At 43.2% G+C, this 25,716-nt stretch overlaps 1 protein-coding gene across 5 annotated transcripts in view; it reads right to left on the reverse strand.

The window, feature by feature from the left end:
- Positions 1 to 25,716, reverse strand: part of PPP1R9A (protein phosphatase 1 regulatory subunit 9A) — a 189,435-nt gene that overhangs the window by 92,131 nt on the left and 71,588 nt on the right. For all 5 annotated transcript variants that reach the window (XM_084858772.1, XM_084858771.1, XM_084858769.1 and 2 more), the window contains exons 3-4: positions 14,220 to 14,352; positions 11,958 to 12,078 (exon numbers count right to left, since the gene is read on the reverse strand). In XM_084858772.1, coding sequence (XP_084714898.1) covers positions 11,958 to 12,078; positions 14,220 to 14,352 — 254 coding nt within the window. The remainder of the gene's footprint in view (positions 1 to 11,957; positions 12,079 to 14,219; positions 14,353 to 25,716) is intronic.

The raw sequence follows: 25,716 nt of genomic DNA on the forward strand, positions 1-25,716 counted from the left end.
TGAATTGATGCCTGGATACTAAAATAAGGTAACTTATTATTGTGAACCTCCCAGAGAGCTTTGGCTGTTCGGCTGTTGCAAATGTAATGAATAAATACATATAAAAATAAATATTGTGAAGTCATGATGGTTGTCATTGCACGTTATGGATAATAGCAATGAAAAGGATGCATAGTCCTAAAGAACGTCCATTTTTATTGTCCTGTCTCTCCACTAAGTCCTTTTTTTAATTTCTCATTACCTTGAAGGTAGACTTAAAGTGAAAAGATGAGAAATCCCCTGTAAGTAAGGAAGAGAGTTGCTCTCTACTCCCCTCTACTCAGCACTGGTTAGGCTTCATCTTGAGCACTGTGTCCAGGGAACTGGAAACAAAGCCCTGTGAGGAGAGACTGAAAGAAGTGGGCATGTTTAGCCTTGAGAAGACTGAGGGGAGATAGGATAGCACTCTTCAAGTACTTGAAAGGTTGCCACAGAGAGGAAGGCCAGGATCTCTTCTCGATCATCCCAGAGTGCAGGACACAGAATAATGGGCTCAAGTTACAGGAAGCCAGATTCCAGCTGAACATCAGGAAAAACTTCCTGACTGTTAGAGCAATATGACAATGGAACCAATGACCTAGGGAGGTCGTGGGCTCTCCCACACTGGAAGTATTCAGGATGAGGCTGGACAGCCACCTGTCAGGGATGCTTTGACTTGGATACCTGCATTGAGCAGGGGGTTGGACTCGATGGTCTTATAGGCCCATTCCAACCCTACTATTCTATAATTCTCCGTCAATCAAACAAGAGATTTTAAAATAAATCTGGCCATTACATTTATACTCCATATACCTCCATAACAGTAAAGTCACTCGGTTTGAATTCTCTGTTTTATTTAACTATTCTTTGCCTGTGGCAGGGTGTGCCTTAATCACTCCTATCACTGCTTCTGGTACTCTATAGTCTGGATAATGTGGTTCATATGTAAGGGGGTTAATTTGTGCACAATCTTGCCTTAGGGCAGGGAGCTGGACTGGATGACTTTCACGTGCCTTTGAGCCCTATAATTTTGTGTAATAGAAATCAGCAGGCGAACAAGTAATTACAATCCACATTTGGTTGTTGCATTCTCTCGTCTCTATTGTTTTCCCTCCTAGTCAAGAGGTCATCTCCATCTTTTATTTTAATAATTTGAGGCTAGGTGCTCTATAACGGAATGCCATATGTATGTTTTACAAATGTATTAATTCATGCATGTTATGGATACTACCAGACATACACCTTCCAAGGGAATATCGTTGCACTATTTTTATGCAGATCTATACATTTTGGCATTATTTTTCAAAAAACTAGTGTTCTCTTATCTACCCTAATATAGTACATTTCCATCCTACAGAATGCGTGTTGTTGCTATGCATTAAATACATTGTTTGCACATAAAATAAGTGATTGGATAGGTAGGTATGTGGCATTAATGCTGTCAGTTCTCCAGTGACAATATACTAGGGATGGACGAAAGTCACTTACCTGGTCCCGCAACTTGCTCTGCGGTGGGGGGGAGGTGCTCCGTCCCTCCCCCCAAAATTCTGGGCGGGGGGGAGGCGCCCCGTCCCTCCCCGCCGAAATTCTGGCCGGGGGGGAGCACCCTGCCTCTCCGGCCACGAAAGTTCTTCTCCTGCCGGGACGCAAATGGCGGCGGCCATAGCCGCTGCCGTTTGCATCCCTGGCCTGCAGTCAGCCGTGATAGGCTACGTAAATCTTTACGTAGCCTATCACGGCTGACTTTGAAAAAGAAAAAAAAAGCGCGTACGCAAATGGAGGTGCCCATGGGCGCCGCCATTTGCTTACGCGCTCCCCCCCCCCAAAGTCAGCCGTGATAGGCTACATAAAGATTTACGTAGCCTATCACGTTTGTTTTGTTTTTTTACTTGGAAATGGCGGCAGCGGCAGCCGGTCGGAAGACCGGCCGCCGAACCGCCGCCGGGAGCCGCCGCCGCCAGGGACATTCAACCAAGGTAAGTCCCATCCCGGGGGGTGGGGTGGGGGGGTGGACCGTTTCTCCACCAATTTTGGGGGGCCGAATGCGTTGGCATTCGGCCTCCCGGAGATTCGTGGAGAAATTCTCCGACATCCCTACAATATACTACTAGCTTCTGATTTACAGTATCTGTAGATTTATGAGCAAGCTTTCAATGATAGTTAATCCATTTTTATCTAACATTTTGAAATTCAGTTCTTCAATAAGCAGATATGTTTCAAAAATTATTAAAATGAGACAAACGTTTTTACAAGCTACAAAATGAAGTATTCTATCTTGTCAAATTTAAGGAATTCCTTTTTACTACTTTTTGTTCAGAATTATTGTGTATAAGAGAAATAAGATAATACTCTGCTTCCTTATTGTTAACATGCTATGGCCATTGGGCACAATGCACCAGGAAGGCATCTGCAAGTCACACTGAAATGAATAGCAGCTACAAAAAAAATTGGAAGTACTCTTGTGAAACTTCAATTCATTTCAATGGGGATTGGGCAGTAGAGCTTCCCAGGGGATTGTGCCCAACATAATCTGTGCTGGTTATTATATATAATTTTAAATATAATTATTAAAACAAGGGAGTAAGAATATCCTTTAAACTTCTTTCCGAAATGTGTCATAACTCATAATTCGGTTTGAACATTGAAAATGCTTAAGAGGAACCTGAAGCCAAAGAACAATTACTGAAAAATGATTAATTCAGAATTAAATTTCAGGGAGTTATTTTCAGTCCTGCTTTCCTACTTGTTAATGCCTCCCTCCTGTTTGACTCATTTTTGGAAATATGTTGGATGGCTTGGCATCATCTCCTCTAACATGTTTTTTTTTCATAGGCTCTGAATAAGGGAGATATTTTCATACCCAAGTACGCCTAGGCAGCTAAAATCTAATTATATCGCTACTGTTGGGGGTGGGGGAGAAACATTTTCAGGGAGTCAGAGCTTTAAAAAGAAAAATTCTTGCATTTTATCTTCAGCTGAATAGGTGGAATTTACTGTAATTTTCCAGCCCTTACAGATACAGGGAAGCATTTATTCAGGAGTGGACTGAATATATTCAATTGCTATATTTGAGATAAAAGTTACAGAAACAGGTCTTTAACATAAGAAATTAAATTTTGAGTTTCAATACATTAGGAGCAGGTGAGCATAACTCATTTCTTTTATTACAGAAAACAACTTTTAAAAGGAAATCTTGCTTGTAACATCCATCCTGTTCTGTATGAAAAAAACACACACCTTGGGCACTGTCCCGAGTGCTTCTGAGAGCAGAGAGTGGGAGAGTAGTTCAGATTCTGAAGAAGAACCACCAGACATGGGGGAAGTATGTTCCCAGGCAGTTCCAGACATGGCTAGGCAGGCTCCTCAGGTTTCAAAGGTCCAGCTGCAAGAGGAGGGTCCCTCTTCACACACACCCCCGTGAGAGACAGCGAACAGGGAGAAGTGGGGTTTGGGGAATCTGAATAGCTGCAAGACGCAGAGCCAAAAGGGAGATGGCCGGGGTGGAACTTAGAAGGTCTACCCGATTGGCCCTGCGTGAACAGCGGCACTTAGCCTCACGAGAGAGAGGGAGACCTCCCCTCATCCCTTAAGTTAGGCTAGTGAGACCGACTTTCTTTCAAACGGTGGGCAACTTTCGTAGCTATCTTTTGAACCCGCTGAAGGCATTTCCTTGTAGACTGAGAGTCACTGAGAATTTGCATCTGTATGACGCTTTGAGGTAATGGATTAAAAGCCGTAGATTGAAGCCTCTTCTCTGTGTTTGATTTGGCGTTTGAAGTTCAGTGGGGGCAAAAGGAATCCTGACAGCTTGCCCACCGTCCTTTCCCCCCTGCCCTCCTTTCTTCATCGTTCTCTTTCACTGACCACACACTCCAACAGCACCATGGAACAGGTTTTGAACACATTGACGCAGGAGAACCAGGCTCTTCATGATCAGGTCAATCAACTGACGGGTGCTGTTCAAGCCTTACAAGTCGCTGCTCAACCTGCTCCACACCCCATCCCTCCCCGTCAAAAATGCCCAGTGGCGCTGCTGGAGAAATTTGCTGGCGGCAAGGGACTGTTTCAAATTTTCCATACCCAATCGGAACTGTACATGTGCCGCCAGCCGGAGGATTTCCAGACAGACCAGATTTGTATGGGGTTTATCATTAACCTGCTTTCAGGCGTGGCAACTAAATGGGCTTCAGCACTTCTTCTCGCTGAGGACCCCCTGCTGGTGGACTACCAGGGCTTCATGACTGCAATGGCGGGGGGGGGGTGACTCCCTTCATGCAGAGACGGTGACTCGGGATATTCACCGCCTCAAGCAAGGCAAGTATTCTGTTTCCACCTATGCGACCAGTTTTCGCTTGCTGATGCAGGATTTACAGTGCAATGATGCGGCTCTGGTGGCCCAATTTTGGGGCGGTTTGAATGACGAGATCTTGGATGAGCTAGTGCGGGCACCATGTCTACCGACGCTGGCAGAGCTCATCCAATTGCGTCCACAGATTGTTGGCTGGAGGGGCACTGCCAAGCCAAGAAGAGCTCTGTTAGCCAGGATTTCCCTCCTTCCATTCCGCCGTGGCTGCTGCCCCCTCCGCCCCGCGGCCCTGTGCAGGGGCAGAGGAGACCCCCATTCAACTGGGAGTGACCCAATCCATGCTGTTGCTGGAAGAACTGGAGCGGTGGCACACTGAATGTCGGTGTTTCAGGTTTGGAAAGAAGGGTCACTTTGCCAGATTCTGTTGATCCCAACCGACAGCCCCACCTCCTGCTCCACCTCCTGCCTGTCAAGCCTTACTAGGCCGCCCCACAAGTCTGTTGAGGGTCTCCAGTGAGGAGGCACCATCCGCACCCGGGGCACGCCTCCCATGCATCCCCCCCGTCCCATCTGCTGCTTTCTGTGCAGCTCCACTCTTCTCAGTTGCGGGGGGAGATGTCATGGCGCTGGTGGACTCTGGGGCTACTACCAGTTTTATGGATGAAACATTTGCTCAACAACGCAACATTTCTGCTCTACTCCTACCTACCCGCTTGAAAGTGGGGACTATCGACGGCCATCCTCTCTCTTCCGGAGCAGTCACTCGGATTACAACTCCAGTCACCCTACGTTCCCAAGGGCACGTCAAGCAGATTCAATTTCACCTGGCCAAGGTGCCCTAATACCCAATTGTGCTGGGCATATCCTGGCTCTCAGATTTCCTCAAATAATCCTCAGATTTCTTAGCAGCTTCATCAAGTGCAGTTCTTATCCCCCTACTGCCAACAGCATTGCTTCCTGGGAGCTAAGACAGCCCCAGCTCAGGCCTTAACCCTTTCCTCTCCCTCCTCATCTTCCCCAAATAGTTCTGCTGCTCCAGTGATCCTACCAGAAAATGAACCCGCGGCTTTCCAGGATATTTTTGACAAAAAGGAAGCCAACGGACAGCCCCCCCACCGCCCCTACAATTGAGCCATTAACCTGATCCCAGGAGCTACCATCCCGGCTGGCCCACTGTACTCTATGTCAGAGCCAGAACTCTGAGTTCTGAGGGAGTTTTTGGACACTAGCCTGCGGCGCGGGTTCATTCGCCCCTCCACCTCCCCTGCCAGTGCTCCCACTATGTTCGTGAAGAAATTGGGGGAGCCACATCCCGTCCAAGACTACAGGAACGTCAATGCCATTACTATCCCTGACAAATACCCTCTCCCTCTAATTCCTGCGATGCTTCGATCGCCTGGGGCGAGCCAAGATTTTCACTAAATTGGACCTGTGTGGCGCCTATAATCTGATTTGCATTTGGGAGGGGGATGAGTGGAAGACCAGTTTCAATTCTAGGTATGGATCGTATGAATATTTAGTCATGCCTTTCAACCTAGCGTCCGCTCCCTCTACGTTTTCGCCTTTTATGAATGCCTTTTTCCGGGACTATTTGGACACTTTTCTTATAATTTATTTCAATGACTTACTTATATTTTCTTCAGACCCCCACTCCCATCAACAACATGTGGAAGCTGTCTTACAGTGCCTCCGGGAACACTGTCTCTTTGTTAAGCTGGAGAAATGTGCTTTCGACTTGACATCCTTGGACTACCTGGGTTATATTATTTCAGCAGAAGGCATCAAGATGGATCCTGCAAAGGTCCAAGCCGTCCTCTCCTCGCAGGCTCCATCCACCAAGAAGGACTTACAACATTTCCTGGGTTTTGCCAATTTCTACAGAAAGTTCCTGCCTGGCTATGCAAGACTGACAACTCCTCTCACAGACCCCCTCAAAAGCAAGAAATCTCCCTTTCACTGGACTGCCTCCACCCAACAGCCTTTTGAAGAGCTGAAAAGGCTATTTAGTTCTGAGCCGATCCTTTTACATCCCGACCCACGGAAGCCTTTTGTAGTGCAAACAGACGCCTCTGACTTTGTGGTGGGGGCTGTACTCCTCCAGCCAGGACCAGCAGGAGGTGAGCTGCAGCCTTGTGCTTACCACTCCACAAAATTAAACATGTCCGAGTGGAATTATACCATCTGGGAGAAAGAACTGTTAGCCATAAAGTGTGCTTTAGAGATGTGGCGTCATCTTTTGGAGGGGGCACAGCACCCAGTCGAAGTGAGTACTGACCATCGTAACCTGGTACATCTCTGGACAGCCCGAGCCTTAAATCAGCATCAAATTAGGTGGTCTTTATTTTTTTTTCACGATTTAACCTTAAGATCTGCCACATGAGAGCCACTGACAACCAACAGGCGGACGCACTCTCCCATAAGCCAGACCTACAGCCAGGAGGTGAGGAGAGCCCCTCCCCCAGCCTGATCCTTCCCCCACATACACAGTCTAGTGGCTGCTGTTGAACCTCACTCTTGGCTAGAGCTCCTTCATACCGAAGAAGCTCGGGATCCCTTTGTGCGCGATAAGGTGGCAGAACTAGGACAGGCAACTGGCCCCTTCTCATTGCAAGGAGGACTCCTTTACTACTCACACAGGGTTTATGTGCCTTCCAAACGTGTCCGAGAAAAAGTCCTCCATCAGTGCCATGACTCCCCCACTGCTGGTTATTTTGGCTTCTCTAAGACCTTATATGGTGTTACATGGGACTTTTGGTGTTACACGAGTGTGCCGAGATGTCAAAACCTATGTTGCCTCCTGAGATACCTGTCAACGAGCGAAAGACCCATCGGGCAAACCCACTGGCTTACTCCACCCCCTGCCTACACCCTTGGGCCCCTGGAAGCTGCTCTACCTTGATTTCATCACTAACTTGCCCCGCTCACAAGGTGGTGGACTTATTTTCAAAAATGGCTCACTTTATCCTGTGCTCAGGGCTGCCCATGGCCAGGGAGATGGCAGAACTCTTTTTGTCACATGTTTTCCAGCTGCATGGCTGGCCGGAGGGGCTTATTTTGGATCGGGGGGCCCAATTCACGGCTCATTTCTGGCGGGAGTGGCTTGCACTGCTCAATGTGACGCTCAAGCTTTCCTCCACTCACCATCGCCAGATGGATGGGCAGACCAAACATACCAATGCCACGCTGGAACAATACTTATGCTGTTATGTAAACTAGCAACAAGACAACTGGTTTTCCCTGCTGCCTCTGCCAGAATTTGCTTACAACAATGCGTACTATGCCTCCACTCACCAAACCCCTTTCTTTGCCAATTTTGGGTACCACCCCAGCACATTCCCCTCCACGCTCGGCCTTGCCTCAGTGCCCGCAGCCCATGAATTTTTGGAGGAATTGTGCTCTGTGCACCACCTCTTACGGGACAACATCGAACAGGCGAAAGCAGCGTATAAAGAAATTGTGGGCCACCGTCGCCAGCCCGGCCCGCCCCTGCAAGTTGGGTCTGGTTGTCCACCCGATACCTCCCCTCTCACCCCCCCACTAAGATGCTCACAGCCCAACAGATGGGCCCCTTCCAGGTTACAGCCTAGATTAACCCTGTCGCTTTTCGCCTGGGTCTCCCCACCCTCCATGAAGGTGCATCCTGTTTTTCATCACTCCTTGCTTTCCCGACTGGTCTCTGGTGATCCCCATCGCTCTGACTGCCCCCTCCCTGCCTCCGGTGTTGGTGTTGGGGGAGTTTGAAGTCGCTGACATCCTGGACTCGCGCCTTTCCCAAGTGTGCCTGCAATACTTGGTGGACTGGAAAGGCTATGGACCGGACGAACGTTCCTGGGAACCGGCTGAACATTTGCATGCCCCTTTGCTGCTCTGCTGTTTCCACTGGCAGTACCCCCACAAGCCTGGGGCCCTCGGGGGGGAAGCAGGGGGGGGGCTTCATGGCAGTGGGGATGATGTCAGGAGTGCTTCTGAGCGCAGGGAGTGGGAGAGTAGTTCAGATTCTGAAGAAGAACCACCAGACATGGGGGAGGTATGTTCCCAGGCAGTTCCAGACATAGCTAGGCAGGCTCCTCAGGTTTCAAAGGTCCAGCTGGAGGAGGAAGGTCCCTCTTCACTGCCCGCCCCCCTGTGAGAGACAGCAAACAGGGAAAGGTGGGGTTTGGGGAATCTGAATTAATAGGTGCAAGGCACAGATGCAGAGCCTAGAGGGAGATGGACGGGGTGGAACTTAAAAGATCAACCCGACTGGCCCTGCATGAACAGCGGCGCTTAGAACCTGAGAGAGAGAGAGAGAGAGAGAAAGAGCTCCCCCTGCTCCTTAAGTTAGGCTAGCGAGACTGACTTTCTTTCAAATGGTGGGCGACTTTCATAGCTATCTTCTGAACCCCCTGAAGGCATTTCCTTGTAGACTGAGAGTCCCTGAGAATTTGCATCTGTATGACCCTTTGAGGTAATGGAGTAAAAGCCATAGATTGAAGCCTCTTCTCTGTGTTTGATTTGGCATTTGAAGTTCAGCGGGGGCAAAAGGAATCCTCACACAATTCCAGTCTACTCTGACACAAGACCAATGCAGTGAGGATCCTCTTTCCCTCCTACAGGCACACATGGGTATACAAAAAGGGAGTGTGATGAGCCATGGGGAGGTCCATTCATGCCTCCCACATCCTTAACCAGTCTTCCACCTCTACTTAGTACAAGTTACTCATGCTCAGCAGCACAAGAACTTCTTTCAAGATGAAAGGGAAGGCTGGATGGGGATATGGGAGGCACAAATAGGTCTACCATTCCCCTAATAGCCTCTCATGCTGTCTATATGCACATATTGGGGGGTGGGGACTGGGGTCTACTGAGCATTATCCAGAACTTACAGACTCATGGCTACTGCATTTACGGTGGACTGGCCCATGATCCTTTTGGCTGCCTCTTATTAAACAGCATTTCACTGGAATTGGGGAACATAACAACTAGACAACTTGTGGTTTTTCCCCCTGGCATACCACAAATCTGTTCTGTTTCACTGTGTAGAAGTGTATGTAGCAGCCTTACAATTTAGTGTATCCATTTATATCTAGGTATCTGTATCAATCCTTGGGCCTCAATAATTCCCACACTGATGAGATATAAAAATGTCTGTTGCAGATTTAGTCAAAAATATTCTGGTTACTATGAGAAAATAGCCTAACAATTTTGATACTCTTGTGAGGGAGTCAGTGAATTCCAAGCATATAATTATATAACTAATATATAATAATATAATACCTGTATCTTCATATATATAATTATATGTTTACATATATCCACACAGGTTTCAATGAATCATCAATAACCACACAATCATATACTGTTTCCCTGCTTTCTATTATAAAATGTTGCCAAAGCAGGTTTTTCGGGGTGGGCGGTGGGGGAGGAAATGTAGCCTGGATATTTTAAGATTATTGACTTGAGTTTACTCTAGATTTCATTCTATAAGAAGTTCAGTTTCCTTTGCTGTAACAGAAAGACCTGTATAGATCAAGTAGTATTTTACTTCAAATCACACTTTCACCCATAAAAAGATATTTGTGGTGAGTAACTTGGAAACATAGACAATTTTCCCCCAAGCTCTCCACATTCTGAAGATAAGGCAACAATGCAAGGCCACCAGTCGATAAATACTGTCATATCCTTTCAAACAGAACTGTTACTATTTTATCTCAAAAGTACAGAGTCTGCACACGGAGAACTTCCAAAGCAAGCAAAACTTTACTTGAACATGAAATGCTAACAACTAGTTCAGGAAGCAGGAAGAGAACTGATAGTGATTAAATTTTCCAAGAAGGAAAAGGGCCCTGATTCTTTTAACAATTATACAACACTTTGCTATAGACACACGAGAAAACATACAAATACATTAATTGAGCATGCTGAACATTCATACACAGCAAATAATGCTTTGAATAATTTAATGTACTATGAAAAGAAAAGGCTGTAGCCAGAAATATGAAACTAACATTATGAATTCTGGGATGCAGCAGCTATAGTTCAAATTAAGAATACATAACACCTCCAACATATTTTTTCATTTTTTAAATAGTTCTGCTGCATCAAATCTACTGAAGGGCAAACCTTTCCACACCTAAAATAATTAAAATCCCATAACAAAGACTCAAATTTGGAAGCAAATGTATTTTTGTGACCAATAATTCTCAATTTGTTTTTACAGTGGGCACTTTCCTATACCATTCCAATACTGAGGGGGTGCAGAACTTCAGGCCCGGGGGCCAAATCCAGCCCTCCAGGGGTCCCTAGATGGCTATGTCCCCTTCCTCTTTGGCCCCACCCAGTACTGGAATATGGACCCTGTGAGCTTCTGAACCCCTGCAATACTGTGTTAACCCAAGAAGTCTCTTACTAGAGGGCCAATGAGGTGTAATGGTTAGAGCACTGGACTGGGACTCAGAAAACCTGAGTTCTAGTCCCCACTCGGCCATGAAGCTCACTGGGGGACTTCGGGCCAGTCACTGTCTCTCAGCCTAAACTGCCTCACAGGGTTGTTACGAGGATAAAATGGAGAGGAAGAGGATCATGTTGCTTTGCGTTCCTTGCAAGAGGGAAAAAGACAGAATATAAATGTAATAAAATAAAATAAATAAATACTAGAATCACTGTGTGTTAGATGAAAACTCATTTCCCTCAGTCCAGTGGCTCCTTGCATATGTACAAGCTCCTGAGCAAGCAAGAGCTTTACTTCACTTCCACAATGGGGACTGCTCTGTCAGGACAATAGGGGGTACAGGGTGACTGTGTGCATGGGCCACCAACAGGAATTGTAGCATGTTTCCTCACTCCTTGGATTTTGAAACTGATTTAATCTTGACTTCGTTGTCTGTTCATGTTTCAGCCTTTGATATTTAGGTTGCAATCCTAAGAACATAGTGGGACTTACTGCTGAGTAAATATGCATAGGATTGCACTGTTAAACCTTCATCTTTAACTTATCAGAGGTCCCCTGCTTGACCTTTTTACAATTTTGGACCATGTGTACATCAACCCATTGCCGTCTCTTTGCCATGGGACTTGCTCAGCTGCTATACCCACCAGACACCCTGTGACTATATATGCACTTATCTTTCATCCAGCATTGATCTCCAGACCTAATGCTATGAACAATATTTGATCCCTCATGCTCCAGCTTGCATTCACCAAGTCCTAGAGTCTGAGATATGACTATAGTCAATTTGGGAACAGCTGCATCACAAGATGATGGTTGTCTCTCTGAAGAAAAAGGCTTCTCTGATTGATCTCAGCACAGATTTCAGTCTGTACTGAAATCCAGAAGCACTGCGAGGCTGGAAGGGTCATTTCTCAAGGATGCAGGCTTACAAGTCCTTTCCCATCTTTGATCCCATTCATCTAATGATGCAAATTTACTGAATATAGCAAAGCACCAAAGAACAATAGTCTGTGAGAACTGGTGGAGTCTATTCATAACTCCAGGACATTTTTGCTATTTAGAAAAATGTGGATACTAGAAATATGGATACTTCCACCTCCAATATTTTAGATAAAGCCTTTTGGTGTGAAAAAATCACCCAGAAGCTGTATTTTAAAACAATCACAATTCATACTCACAATTGCATACTGAATATTTACTTACCTGCCATCTCTTTCCGCTGCCCCACCTTCTGTTACAGTTTTGACGAATATGCCCAGTTTCTCAAGGCCTGCATCTGCTCCAACTCCCATTCCAATAATGCTGATGCCAAGGCCATCTTCATCTGACAAGTAGATAAATTAAAAGGAGGGGCATGAATTTGATCAGAATTTTCCCCACTTAGAGGACTGTATTGTCAATCCTGTTCTCTCTCCATTGGAGTAAAATCTTCCATGAAATTTTAGTTTGTGGTAAGCATGCACCAAAAGTTTTTAAAAACTTTGTCATTGTCACACTGTCATTCTACAGAAAGCTCTCAATATTCCCTATAAAGTTAAGCAAGTTCTACCAATTTCAGTGGACAAATTTCCTCTTTATTGCCATACAGACCAATCATGCCCAATCATTACTTGCAATGGAAGGAGAAAGAAGGCATATGTTGCTCTTTCTACCACAGTTGCCAGTAAGAGCTCCTTTGTACACAGGAATTATGGCCCACAAACAAATGCAACAGAAGTCAGGATACAACTAAAGCAGCTGTTCCCGATAAGGGGAATGAAAAAAGTGCATTAAAGATCAGGTTCTGGATCAAACACACACACACACACCTGGTTCTGCATGCCCAACGGAATTTTGAACTCATGTTTCTCAAAGAGCAGCCCTCCATGCCACTTGGCAAATCTCTTAAAACTAAGGGGAGGATACATAAGAAGGGCCCTGCTGGATCAGGCCAGAAGTCTATCTAGTCCAGCATTCAGTTCACACAGGGGTCAACCAGATGTCTGTGGGAAACCCACAAGCAGGACATGAGTGCACTAGCATCACCCCCACTCTTGTTTATTAATAAATAAATATTAATAAATTTAATAAATAAATAAATAAATAAATAAATAAAATCACCCCCACTCTTGTTTCCAAGCAACTGGTGCACATAGGCATACTGCCTCTGACAGCATATAGCCATTGTGACCAGTAGCCACTGATAGCCTTATCCTCCATTAACATGGCGCAGAGTGGTAGGCGGTAGTATTGCAACCGAAACTCTCCTCACGACCTGAGTTCGATCCCAGCGGACGCCAGGGCTCGGGTAGCCGGCTCAGGTCGACTCAGCCTTCCATCCTTCCGAGGTCGGTAAAATGAGTACCCAGCTTGCTGGGGGAAAGGTGGTCACGCAATGGCAAACCACCCTGCTATAGTCTGCCATGAAAATGCCAGCGCAAGCGGCGTCCCTCTAGGGGTCAGCAATGACCTTGTGCTTGCACAGGAGGAACCTTTCCTTTCCCCTTCATAAAGCCATCTAAACTGGTGGCCATCACCACATCTTGTAGAAGTACTTCCTTTTGTCTGTACTGAATCTCCCACCATTCAGTTTCAGTGGATGGCCCCAGGTTTTAGAATTTTGATGGAGAAACATTTTTCCCTATCCATTTTCTCCACAGCATGCAAAAATTTACACCCCTCTATCATGTCTACAACAGCTTCTTCAATCTCCATGTCCTCCTTACCACACCCTTAACTCTTTATTATCCAACAGCCAAACTACCTCCATAGTTCCCTGCTTCTGATATATTTAAATATTTGGTCTTAATGTTATTCATAACAAGCTCCACAAATCCTGTTTTTGCATCCCTCATTATCTGCTCGAATTTCTTTTGCCTAAATGTGTGTTCAGACTAGTGATGTACGGACTGTGTGAAATCTGCTCCATCTGTATTTCAAGGATTGTCAGGCACCTTTTGTTCCGTTGTCCGCTCACAGATGGATGCAAAAATGTTTTTGTCATGCGGAGAAATATGCAAATAATTATGTAAGAGGTTTCATAACAATTTACATAATTCACCTTAGTATGTAACATTCAGTGCATTGTCCCCCATTCCATTCAACTTTTTCTTAGCAGAAACATTTGTATTTTCCTACAAATAAATATGCATAAATTTTGGGAAAGTAAAAAAAGAACATCTGAATGTCCACGGACTCTGCGTGGCCTGAGGTCGCTCCACAGTGGATTCCGCAAGTCAGATTCTTAGAAATCTGAGCTCATTTTAGCCCATCTTGAATGTCTTCAGCATCCCTAGTTCAAGCTATTAACTGTGGTGACCCTGCACAAAAATTCTATTATTTGTCAAAGTCCCAATAGCCAAGGTATGGCTAGTTTTCCATATCTCCTATCAACATTTTAGGAAATTGCTATAATTCTACTACACATCTGAGAAGCACTTTATATATTTAAAAAGCCCTGCAGCATAGCATTTCTAGACCACATACCTTTTTCAAGCTCTGCTGGGAAAAGCTCGAGCTTCTCTACACGTTTTTCTAGTTCGTACTCAGCTGATGCAGCCACTGGGTCAACTTCATCATTTCTCCTGTCATAGTCTTCATTAGAGTATGTGTTGAAAACCTGAAAAAAGGTAACAGTAACAATCAATTAAGCTCCAGAAGCCCACTAATAAAACCTACCACTAAGCCAGGGGAGGGTTATGGCATTCATGCCCCTGCTTGCAGGCTTCATGAAAGATCTGTTGGACATTGTGGAAAATAGTATACTAGAGTAGATGGACCTTTGATTAAATCCAGCAAGCCTCTTACATTCTTTAGGGAAATAACTGATGTACACGTATATTTGTATATCTTTGTGTATGACTTCATGAATTACACAGAGGTTATTATTGGGATCTTGCGGAATCTGCTGTGTTTGTTTGTTTTACATTTTAGACTGACTAATAACTGGAGTTCTCTGGGAAGTATACAAGTAAATTATAAACATAAAATACAAACATAAACAATAAATAATCATTAAAATAGCACATAATAAAACCAAGATAAAACCAGCAGCAAAGGGTAAAAGCAATGAAGCATATAAAACAAAAGTAAAACGAGCAGCAAAATAAAACAGTGTGAAGATCTAAAAGTACTAAAACCAGTTCTAAAAGCATTGCTTTTTATTAGAACCAGGAGGTCCACCACCAACCAGGATCCAGATGCAAAATTGTGGCTCGGGGGAGGACATATGCTTAGTATTAAAGATCAGGGTGCTTCTGGGCACATTCTCAGCCCAAGAATTTGTTTTCAGTACTAGAAATGTGCTCACAGTCCTTTCATACAAAAAATCTATTTCTGGTTTCCCCCCAAGCTTTCTTCATTTCAGCCACCTAATTTAAGGGGGAGGGCTAGCCTTTTTTTGCTGTTGCTATAGTTAAACAACTGGGAATCAGAACTCTTGCTAATCTACTGTAAATCATCCAGTGATGTACCAGTAGATCCCAATATACCTTCTGCCCTCCCTTGATCTAAAGCACCGAGTCGCCTGTTAATGATTCAGGATCGTATTTCTCCATAAAGCAGATCTACTTTCTAACCTAATGCAATACATGTTCTAGAAAGATCATCATTCTGTTCCTTTTAATAATTAAAAGCAGTACAGTTCCAGCCTGAAAAGAGCACTATCTTGACATTAAAGATTCACAGCAATTCGTAAAAAAAGAAAATAACCAGAGACAACATGCTGGTTGGATAGGGACTATCATTAGTTTAATATTTTATCCAGTTGTGAAGTTGGGATTTACTTGTATTAAATAAAATCTGCAAATAAATAGCATTATATATTACTGTAAGTTGAAGCCTTAGGTGTCCACATAAATGATTACGTCTTGTGTACAAAACAGCTTTTTGAATACAAGACATTAAATATTTATTAAATTTATCTGACACTATTGCTCACAGTGCCATATAAAAAACAAATAACAACAACAAATAAATTTGGGGTGGTTGGAATTCACTGTGGGTACTTCCAGATAAGGCTTTAGTGTGAAATCACCCTGCCTCGTTCACAAAATTTTACAGAAGGTCCAGGTATTATCATCTTCCATCTGCAATTCTCCTATGTTTTCCTACCAGTTCTTACATCTTTTTTCTTTCTAAGGAAAATCTGTTAAGGAGGAAAAGATGCAATAGCTGCACTATGTCTTTTATTTGGTAGTGCTAGGAGCACCAGGTGGTGTCTGGACGCCTCTTGTATCTTCCTCCAGAGCAACATCTGGAGGAAACTAGCTTGCGGACGTAATGTTTTCTCCTAATAGCCATCAGGAATGATGCCATGTGATGATATCATGTGGGGAGGGGGGCGCATTTCAGCTTGCCCTATTGCAGTATTTTCTAAAGGGCTCAGTGGGCTTCCCTTAGCAAGGAGATCCATAGTATCAGAGCCACAACAGAAAAAGCTCTATTGTGCACTCTCAGAGATATTACATGGTGTGGAGCAGGAATCTTAAGCCAGCCTCAGCAGATCCCAAAGGGAAGGAGGGGAATATATGAAGAGAGGCACTACTTCAGACATGCAGAATCCACCAGGACATAAATGTATTTATAAATGTATTTATTTTTATTTATTTAATTTCTATCCCAGCTTTCCACCAAAAAAACTGGCGTTCAAAGCAGCTAACAATAAAATACAGAATAGCAAAATCTTAATTAAAACATAACATAAAAACAAATAAATTAAAAACACAATTAAAAACACAACAATAAAAGACATAAACCACATCAACCAATTAAATCCCCCTTGAGCAACAGACCAATGTATATGCCAAAAGGCCTGCCTTGAATAAAAACTGCCAGCCGAAGGACAATAGAGAGGAAGCCAACCTAGCCTCCCTCGACAGGGAGTTCCAGAGCCTGGGAGCGGCCACCAAGAAGCAGCATTGGCTTCTGAATCAAGCTTTGTGAAAAACCGTGGGTACTGCTTGCTCTCAGACTTTGATTGTTACCATCCCTCTAATAGATGGCTCAGCACAGGTCAGGCTACACAATGTTCCAGAGCCTTCCATAGACAAAGTCAGTTGAAATCAATGGGACAAGTTAGTCATGACTTAAGTCCCTTTGATTTCAATAGGAACTCAGTCAACTAACATAGTATAGGTCCAACATAATATAACAATAATAAAACCTATGACCCAGTCACTAATAGCACAATTAAAAATAAGATCAACACTACAGAAAGAAAATTCCTCCAACAAAGGATTAAATTTCATAACGAGAAATTAGAGTTTCTTAGAACATTTGCAGTTCTATCTATAATCAAGGTCTTTTTTTTTTTTTAACTGAGTTTTCCATTGTTGGGGTATGGGCAAAACTAAGCCCAAGAAATCTACAGGCAAGGGCCAGACGTGTGGGGACATCCTACTTCTCACTCATGCATTTCTCCTACAACACTTAAAAAAACAATTTTATTACTAACTCTACCCCCGCCCAAAACAATGAACAATAAATTTGAACCATCTGAATCTACCATGTAGGCTAAAATGCTTTGTTAAGGAACAAAGCTTCTCACTGCATTAGATATGGGGTTCAGATTGTGGTCACAACTATGATTGCGAAGCAGACAATAATTCTGGATTTGAGCCTGGAATCCACATGCCTTTCAAGAGGTGCTAAAGCTATCCCGCATTTTCTTGGCTCCACTACTCACTCCTTCATACTAGCAAGACTGTCAAAGAAACCTTACAGTACTACTGGGAACATAAAGAAAGCACATCCACCACTCAAGGGGCTGCCTGAGATAATAAAAAGGGTGCTGCTATTAAACATTCAACAAAGTCATATTGTTAATGGCGGTAAAATGGAAAATCTATTTCTTTTAGCACAGTAAATTGTATTAAGGTCATTGTTATTTTATTCTAAGGTGGCACTGTTACTGGAACAAATTTGTTAGACTGCTGTTTGACTATAGATTCGTATTAAGATTTCATACCAGAAGGTGTGCTTTGGGTAAAATGTATTTCTCTAGCAAGAAATTTAAAAATGTAGTAAGCACAGAAGGTTAATGCTATTTTTTTGCTTATTTGTTTAGAAAGATTTTTTCAGAATGATTCTGATATATCAAATACTTAATTTAGTGAAACATACAAAACTGATACAAAATATTATACTATTTTGCATCCAAGGAAATTTACAGATTACCAAAAAAGATTATACCCCCCCCCCGCCAATTTATAGAAAGCATTTCATTTCACCCTTTGCATCTTACACAACTAACTAGTGCTTGGTATGCATTCCAGCATGAGAAATGCCTACATCCTGGCAATATTTCCTACATCATAGACAATTAATATACTGAAATTATGCTGTGTAAATAAAGACTACAATTGTAACTTAATAAGTTACTTTACAATTGGCACTGCACACAACCTAGTATTTTCAAGCAAATATTGGAATTAATCAGCTACAGCCAGTAAAGCTTATGAAAAACAGACAGAAAATCCCACTAAACTGAGTTTAAAGACTTATTAAGGAATGCCAGGAATTACAAGACAGTTGTTGTTTGCCAGAAAATCCCTGAAGCAGATATCATCCTACATGGTTTGTGTAATTAGTATGTTTTAATACACATCAAATTGGGAATTTTCATCAGTGTCCCACACTGCTTTTACAAACTTCCTGATTCCTTAAATGTAGATATTTGGCCAAGGAAAATGTCTTGTTTTAGCAATGTCATGATTCATTCAAAGGTGGAAACTGTAATTTCAAAATATTTTAAATAAGCAATGGTAGAGATATTCAACAATAATACCACCAGGAAAAATTAACATTATGTGCTTGTGCATTTGAAGCTTCTCCATCATTGCCTTCAGCAAGCCTTGCTGTTGTCAAGGTAACAGATGAGCATGCTGTACCATTTTATGGTTATATCTAACCTAAAAGAGCATCAAAGTCATCAAGAAAAGGAAAGAGAATCTTGTATTAAAACAGAACTGTTCTAACTAAATTGACTGCAGGATTAGTCTAGAAAGTACATGGGCTGCATTTATTTGAAACAAAGAACTGATGATTGCATAGAAGCAGAGGTTTCTGGGTTGCTCTTCATGGATATTTTAACACAACACATTTAATCCAATAAACTGAGAACACAAACACAGACATATGTAATATGTATAGACATACACACACGTGCACACTGTCTGTCCCAGGGTATGCGCTAGACATTACCTGCACAAATATGTTTACTCTACCTTGCCATTCTGTTACCACAGAAAAACGTTTTGTCCAGCTGTCTCAATAATCCCCCCCCCAATATCCATAGCACATCACCTCCCACTTCCTCCTTATCAAGGTGATTCATTTAGAGAAAGTAGTTGATCTAGAACAAGGCTTATTTTCAACCAATCTCTTCCCACAAAAGGGTAAAACTTTTTGTACAAAAGGGTAAATTGTAAAGCAAGAATGCACTGCAATGTCTATTCAGCAATTGGAATTCTAGTAGTCGAATAACAACCCCAAACAGGGAGGGTAAACTCCCACAGATTGTTGCTCAAACGTTGCTTTTGCTATAGCTGAATCAATACTCTCATCCAACTAAACACATTTGCCTCCATGTTGTATGTGCCCATTTAGATGTGGGGAAACTCCAGCAATGAATAATACATAATAATCCCCTTCCTGAGAAAGGTGTTTAAGCGAGTGGCTGCTGATCAACTCCAGGCACTCTTGGATGAAACTGATTATCTCGAACCATTTCAATCCAGCTTCAGGCCTAGGTTTGGAATACAAACTGCCTTGATCTCCCTTGGGGGATGACCTTTGCCAGGAGAGAGATGGGAGAGAATGGTCCTATTAGTTGACATGGACCTCTCAGCAGCTTTTAATATGTTCACTCATGGTATTTTTCCGAACAGGCTGTCTGACTTAGGGTGCAGGGGAACAGTATTGTAATGGTTCTGCTCCCACTTGGATGGCCAACTCCAAAATATGATGCTGGTAGATGATTCCTCTGCATCATGGAAGTTATGATACAGGATTCCATGGGGCTCTATTTTATCCCCTATGCTTTTCAACATCTACATCACACCTCTGGGAGAGATAATCTGGGGATGTGGGCTGAGTGTCACACCAATTTGCAGAATACCTGCAAGCTCTACCTCCCCTTTTCATCTAAAACAGGTGAGGCTGTTGACATTCTGAACCAGTGCTTGGTCAGGGTAGCGGACTGGATTGTTGCCAATAAACTGAGACTCAATCCAGGCAAGGCAAAGATATAGTAAGTGGAGAATTCATCTGTCTGGCTGGGTGGTGCTAATTCTGTTATGGAAGGGGTTGTTGCACTCCCCCTAAGAATCAAGTTTATAGCTTGGGGTTGCTCTTGGATCCATCATTGTCACTGGAGGCACAGGTGGCCTCAGTGGCTAAGAGCACCTTTTATCTGCTTAGTCTGATAAACCAAATACGACCCATCTGGACAGAGATAACCTTGTGGCAGTTATTTGTGCTCTAGTAACATCCTGTTTTCCCCTTCATGGATCACTGCCTTGTTGTGGCGAAGGGGCTTGCGTAACTCAGTGAAGCCATAAGCTATGCCATGCAGGGCCACCCAAGATGGACAGGTCATGGCGGAGAGTTCTGACAAAATGTGGTCCACTGGAGAAGGAAATGGCAACCCACTCCAGTATTCCTGCCAAGAAAACCCCATGGAACGTATCACTTCATGGCTAAAAGATATGACGCCTGAAGATGAGCCCCTCTGGTCAGAAGGTGTCCAATATACTACTGGGGAAGAGCAAAGGGAATTTCCAAGTAGCGCCAGAAAGAGTGAAGCGGCTGGACCAAAGCTGAAAGGATACTCAGCTGTGGATGTGTCTGGTGGGGAAAAGAAAGTCTGATGCTGTAAAGAACAATATTGTTTAGGAACCTGGAATGTCAGATCAATGAATCAAGGTAAGCTGGAGGTGGTCAAACATGAGATGGCAAGATTGAACATCGACATCTTGGGAATCAGTGAACTAAAATGGACAGGCATGGGTGAATTTAATTCAGGTGACCATTATATCTACTACTGTGGGCAAGAATGCCTTAGAAGAAATGGAGTAGCACTCACAGTCAATAAAAGGGTGGGAAAAGCAGTACTGGGGTACAATCTCAAAAACGACAGATGATCTCAGTACGAATCCAAGGCAAACCATTCAGCATCACAGTAATTCAAGTCTATGCCCCAACCACTGAGGCCAAACAAGCTGAGGTTGATCGGTTCTATGAAGACCTACAACACTTTCTAGAACTAACACCAAAAAAAGATGTCCTCTTCATCATATGGGATTGGAATGCTAAAGTAGGTAGTCAAGAAATCACCGGCAAGCATGGCCTTGGTGTACAAAATGAAGCAGGACAAAGGCTAATAGAGTTTTGCCAAGAAAACACGCTGATCATAGCAAACATTCTTTTCCAACAGCACAAGAGGCAACTCTACACATAGACATCACCAGATGGTCAATATCGAAATCAGATTGATTATGTACTTTGCAGTCAAAGATGGAGAAGCTCTATAAAGTCTGTAAAAACAAGACCTGGAGCTGACTGTGGCTCAGATAATGAGCTGCTTCTTGCAATTTGGCTTAAATTGAAGAACGTAGGGAAAACCACTAAACCATTCAGGTATGACCTAAATCATAACCCTTATGAATATACAGTGGAGGTGAGGAATAGATTTAAGGGATTAGACCTGATAGACAGAGTGCCTGAGGAACTATGGACGGAGGTCCGTAACATTGTTCAGGAGGCAGCAACGAAATCCATCCCAAAGAAAAAGAAATGCAAGAAAGCCAAGTGGCTGTCTGATACGGCTCTACAAGTAGCTGAGGAAAGAAGGGAAGCGAAAAGCAAGGGAGAAAAGGGAAGATATATCCAACTGAATGCAGAGTTCCAGAGAATAGCAAGGAGAGACAAGAAGGCCTTCTTAAATGAACAATGCAAAGAAATCGAGGAAAACAACAGAATGGGAAAGACTAGAGATCTCTTCAAGAAAATTGGAGATCTCAAGGGAACGTTTTGTGCAAAGACGGGCATGATAAAGGACAAAGAAGGCAGGGACCTAACAGAAGCAGATGAGATTAAGAAGAGGTGGAAAGAATACACAGAAGTACTATACAGGAAAGTTCTTAATGTCCCTGATAGCCATGACAGCACAGTCACTGAACTTGAGCCAGACATCCTAGCGAGTGAAGTCAAGTGGGCCTTAGGAAGCGTTACTAACAACAAAGCTAGCGGAGATGACAGTATTCCAGCTGAGCTATTTAAAATCCTAAAAGATGATGCTGTTAAAGTGCTGCATTCAATATGCCAACAAATTTGGAACACTTAACAATGGCCGCAAGACTGGAAAAGGTCAGTTTACATTACACTTCCAAAGAAGGGCAACGCCAAAGAGTGTTCAAACTACCGCACAATTGCGCTCATTTCACATGCCAGCAAGGTGATGCTCAAAATCCTACAAGCTAGGCTTCAGCAGTATGCGAACCGAGAACTTCTGGAAGTACAAGCTGGGTTTTGAAGAGGCAGAGGAACTAGAGATCAAATCGCCAACATTCGCTGGATCATGGAGAAAGCAAGAGAATTCCAGAAAAACGTCTATTTCTGCGTCATTGACTACGCTAAAGCCTTTGATTGTGTGGATCACAACAAACTGTGGCAAATTCTTAAAGTGATGGGAGTACCAGACCACCTTACCTGTCTCCTGAGAAACCTGTACGAGGTTCAAGAAGCAACAGTAAGAACCAGACATGGAACAACCGAGTGGTTCAAAATTGGGAAAGGAGTACGACAAGGCTGCATATTGTCACCCTGCTTATTTAACTTATATGCAGAGTACATCATGAGAAATGCCGGGTTGGATGAATCACAGGTCGGAATTAAGATTGCCGGGAGAATTATCAACAACCTCCGATATGCAGACGATACCACCCTAATGGCAGAAAGCAAAGAGGATCTAAAGAGCCTCTTGTTGAGGGTGAAAGTGGAGAGTGCAGAAGCTGGTCTGAAACTCAACATTAAAAAAACTAAGATCATGGCATCTGGCCCCATCACGTCCTGGCATATAGAAGGGGAAGAAATGGTAGCAGTGACAGATTTTACTTTCTTGGGCTCCAAGATCACCGCAGACGGTGACTGTAGCAATGAAATTAAAAGACGCTTGCTCCTTGGGAGGAAAGCAATGGCACACCTAGACAGCATAGTAAGAAGCAGAGACATCACCTTGCCGACAAAGGTTCGTATAATCAGAGCTATGGTTTTCCAGTAGTAATGTATGGCTGTGAGAGCTGGACTATAAGGAAGGCTGAGCGCCGAAGAATTGATGCTTTCGAACTGTGGTGCTGGAGAAGACTCTTACGAGTCCCCTGGACTGCAAGGAGGTCTAATCAGTCCATCCTAAAGGAAATCAACCCTGACTGCTCATTGGAAGGACAGATACTGAAGCTGAAGCTCGAATATTTTGGCCACCTAATGCAAAGAGAAAACTCCCTGGAAAAGACCCTGATGCCTGGAAAGATTGAAGGCAAAAGGAGAAGGGGACGACAGAGGGTGAGATGGCTAGATAGCATCACGGATGCAATGAATATGAACTTGAGCACACTCCGGGAGAGAGCAGAGGACAGGAAGGCCTGGTGTGCTATGGTCCATGGGGTCACGAAGAGTCGGACACGACTTAATGACTGAACAACAACAACAACATCTTGTTTGGATTATTGCAGTGGGTTATACATGAAACTGCTTTTGAAAACAGTGTGTAAACTTAAGTTAGTCCAAAACAGGGCAGCTAGACTGTTAACTACCAGAACTTTGCTATCTGCACTGGCTGCCAAATAATTTCTTGGCCCAATTCAAAGTGCTGGTTTGAACCTTTAAATCCCTAAATGGTTTGGAACCAAGTTCTATGAAGGAACCTCCCATATTTACCTGCCCAGTCTCTTAAGATAATCATTTGAGGCCCTCTGACCAGCACCCCCACCAAATGAGGTGGAGTGGGTGGCCACAAGAGAGAGCGTCTTTTCTGTAGTGGTGCCAGTCTCATCTGGGGCCTATGTTGTTTTCAGTGCCAGGTGAAAACTTTATTTTCTCAGGCATTTTAGAAATAATTTTAGTGCTTCCAGATCTTATCACAGCTGTATCTTTTGCTGCTGGCTTTATTTTGGTATTATCATGTGCTGTTTTATTGGGGGGGGGGGTTGATATCTTGTATTTTATGTTTTTAGTTTATTTGTACACTGCCCAGAAAACTTTTGGTTATTGGACAGTTTAAAATGTAATAAATAAAATAAAGGTTTCATAGAATTCTGATATTTTGCATGAGTCCACTTACTCATGTTCCTTACAGAACACTTATGGGTGTCATCTTTCATTTGCCATCATGTTTTTATGGGTAACCAGCATACTGATCTGCAAACTTTTTGACAACTGTGCCAACCATCCCCAGTACTGATCACAGTTAGTCCAAACATACTACCAGGATCTGCATGAGGGATACAGTGGCTTTCTTCACATGGAGCTTTTATCCTATGATTCAGATCGCTCCTTCACGGAAGTTTGCGGGCTCTTTCAATGACACCGTGCTCCTCCCAGGCGTCTCCTGCACTAAATGCCCTTTGTTCCATTTTTAAATGGATCGCAGAGAATGAGCTATCAGATTACCCCATTGTGTTCCGCTTAAGTTCCCTCTGTGAAAAGAGGAAAAACAGCAAGAAGAGGAGCGAGATCAGTGAAAGATAATAAGAGAGTCAGATACAGGGAGAAGAAGGGGGAAAGGGGAGGGGGGAAAGGAAGTGGGTGAAAAAGGGAGTCATCGTGATCCTGCATTTAAAACGAAAGCTAAAAGCCCTGTTTTAAATGCAGGATTTTAGGCTGGTGTAGAGATGCCCAGTATCTATCATGTATAATCAGTAATGAGTGCTTCAGAATTCCAAGGGCACTAGTACCTTTTTAACAGGATGCTTCCTGCTTTGCTTCCAGGTTTGCAGCCATAGCAGTAGAGAAGCTGAGGTTTAGAAGCCACCATATACTACACTAATAATGTTGACAAGATTCCAATTTAGCTCACCATCCCGCCACCCACCCACATCTCTTTCACGCACAGAGATAATCTCCTGTCATCTGTTGGTTCAGCCCTTGCCTGCCTCTCACTGTAGGCTCAACTTCCCCTCACACCCATGGGCTACCGTTATATCTTGATTTTCCATCATAACTAAAATGAACAAAACATGAATTGCATGAGCTAAATAGGTAATCGAGAAGCCTACAGACAGAGTTACATCGTGACTGATATTTATACATCAAAGAGAACATTTGATCATAGGCAGTTCACAATATCAAAAGACAAAAAGAATGGAAATAAGTTTTGTTAGGTTAGTTCTCTAAACAGAATTCAGTATATAGCACAATTTTACATGTACAAAAATTAACAGATTGTAATGCTATTTTTTTCTTTATTTTACAACATAATTTAAACAATAGTTACGGTAGACAAAAATTATTTCAAACACTTTCCATTGACTGAAATTTTGCAGCAGTGGTGGTAAATCCAAGTGAAGTTCTTAAGATCAATGTAAGCCTTAAAACCAGGAATTTAAGCAAAGGCCTTCTGCTGACCTGTTGCAGCATAATTGGTCCATTTGTAAACTGACTTGAAAAGACTATCCCTCCTGATTTTAAACATATATGCTTCTAAACACACATAAAGAATAAAAGGTACAGTACTCTGTAGGGCAGCCTTCCCAACCTGGTGCCGTCCAGATGTACTAGACTACAACTCCCATCAATCCTAGTCAGCAATGGCCATGCAATTCTCATCATTTTTAAAAGGTTTTATTGTTTTAAATTGCTGTGTGCTGCCTTGATGGTTTTTTTTTAAAAAAGCAAATTGGGTGGTATATAAATGTAAATAAATCATCATCATCCCCAGCCAGCATGGCTATGTTGGCTGGGGATGATGGAAGTTGTAACCCAGTAT

The sequence above is a fragment of the Heloderma suspectum genome, chromosome 5, assembly GCF_057233095.1.
Source record: "Heloderma suspectum isolate Gila_16-S chromosome 5, 16-S_ref, whole genome shotgun sequence".
In the NCBI taxonomy this organism is placed as follows: Eukaryota; Metazoa; Chordata; class Lepidosauria; order Squamata; family Helodermatidae; genus Heloderma; species Heloderma suspectum.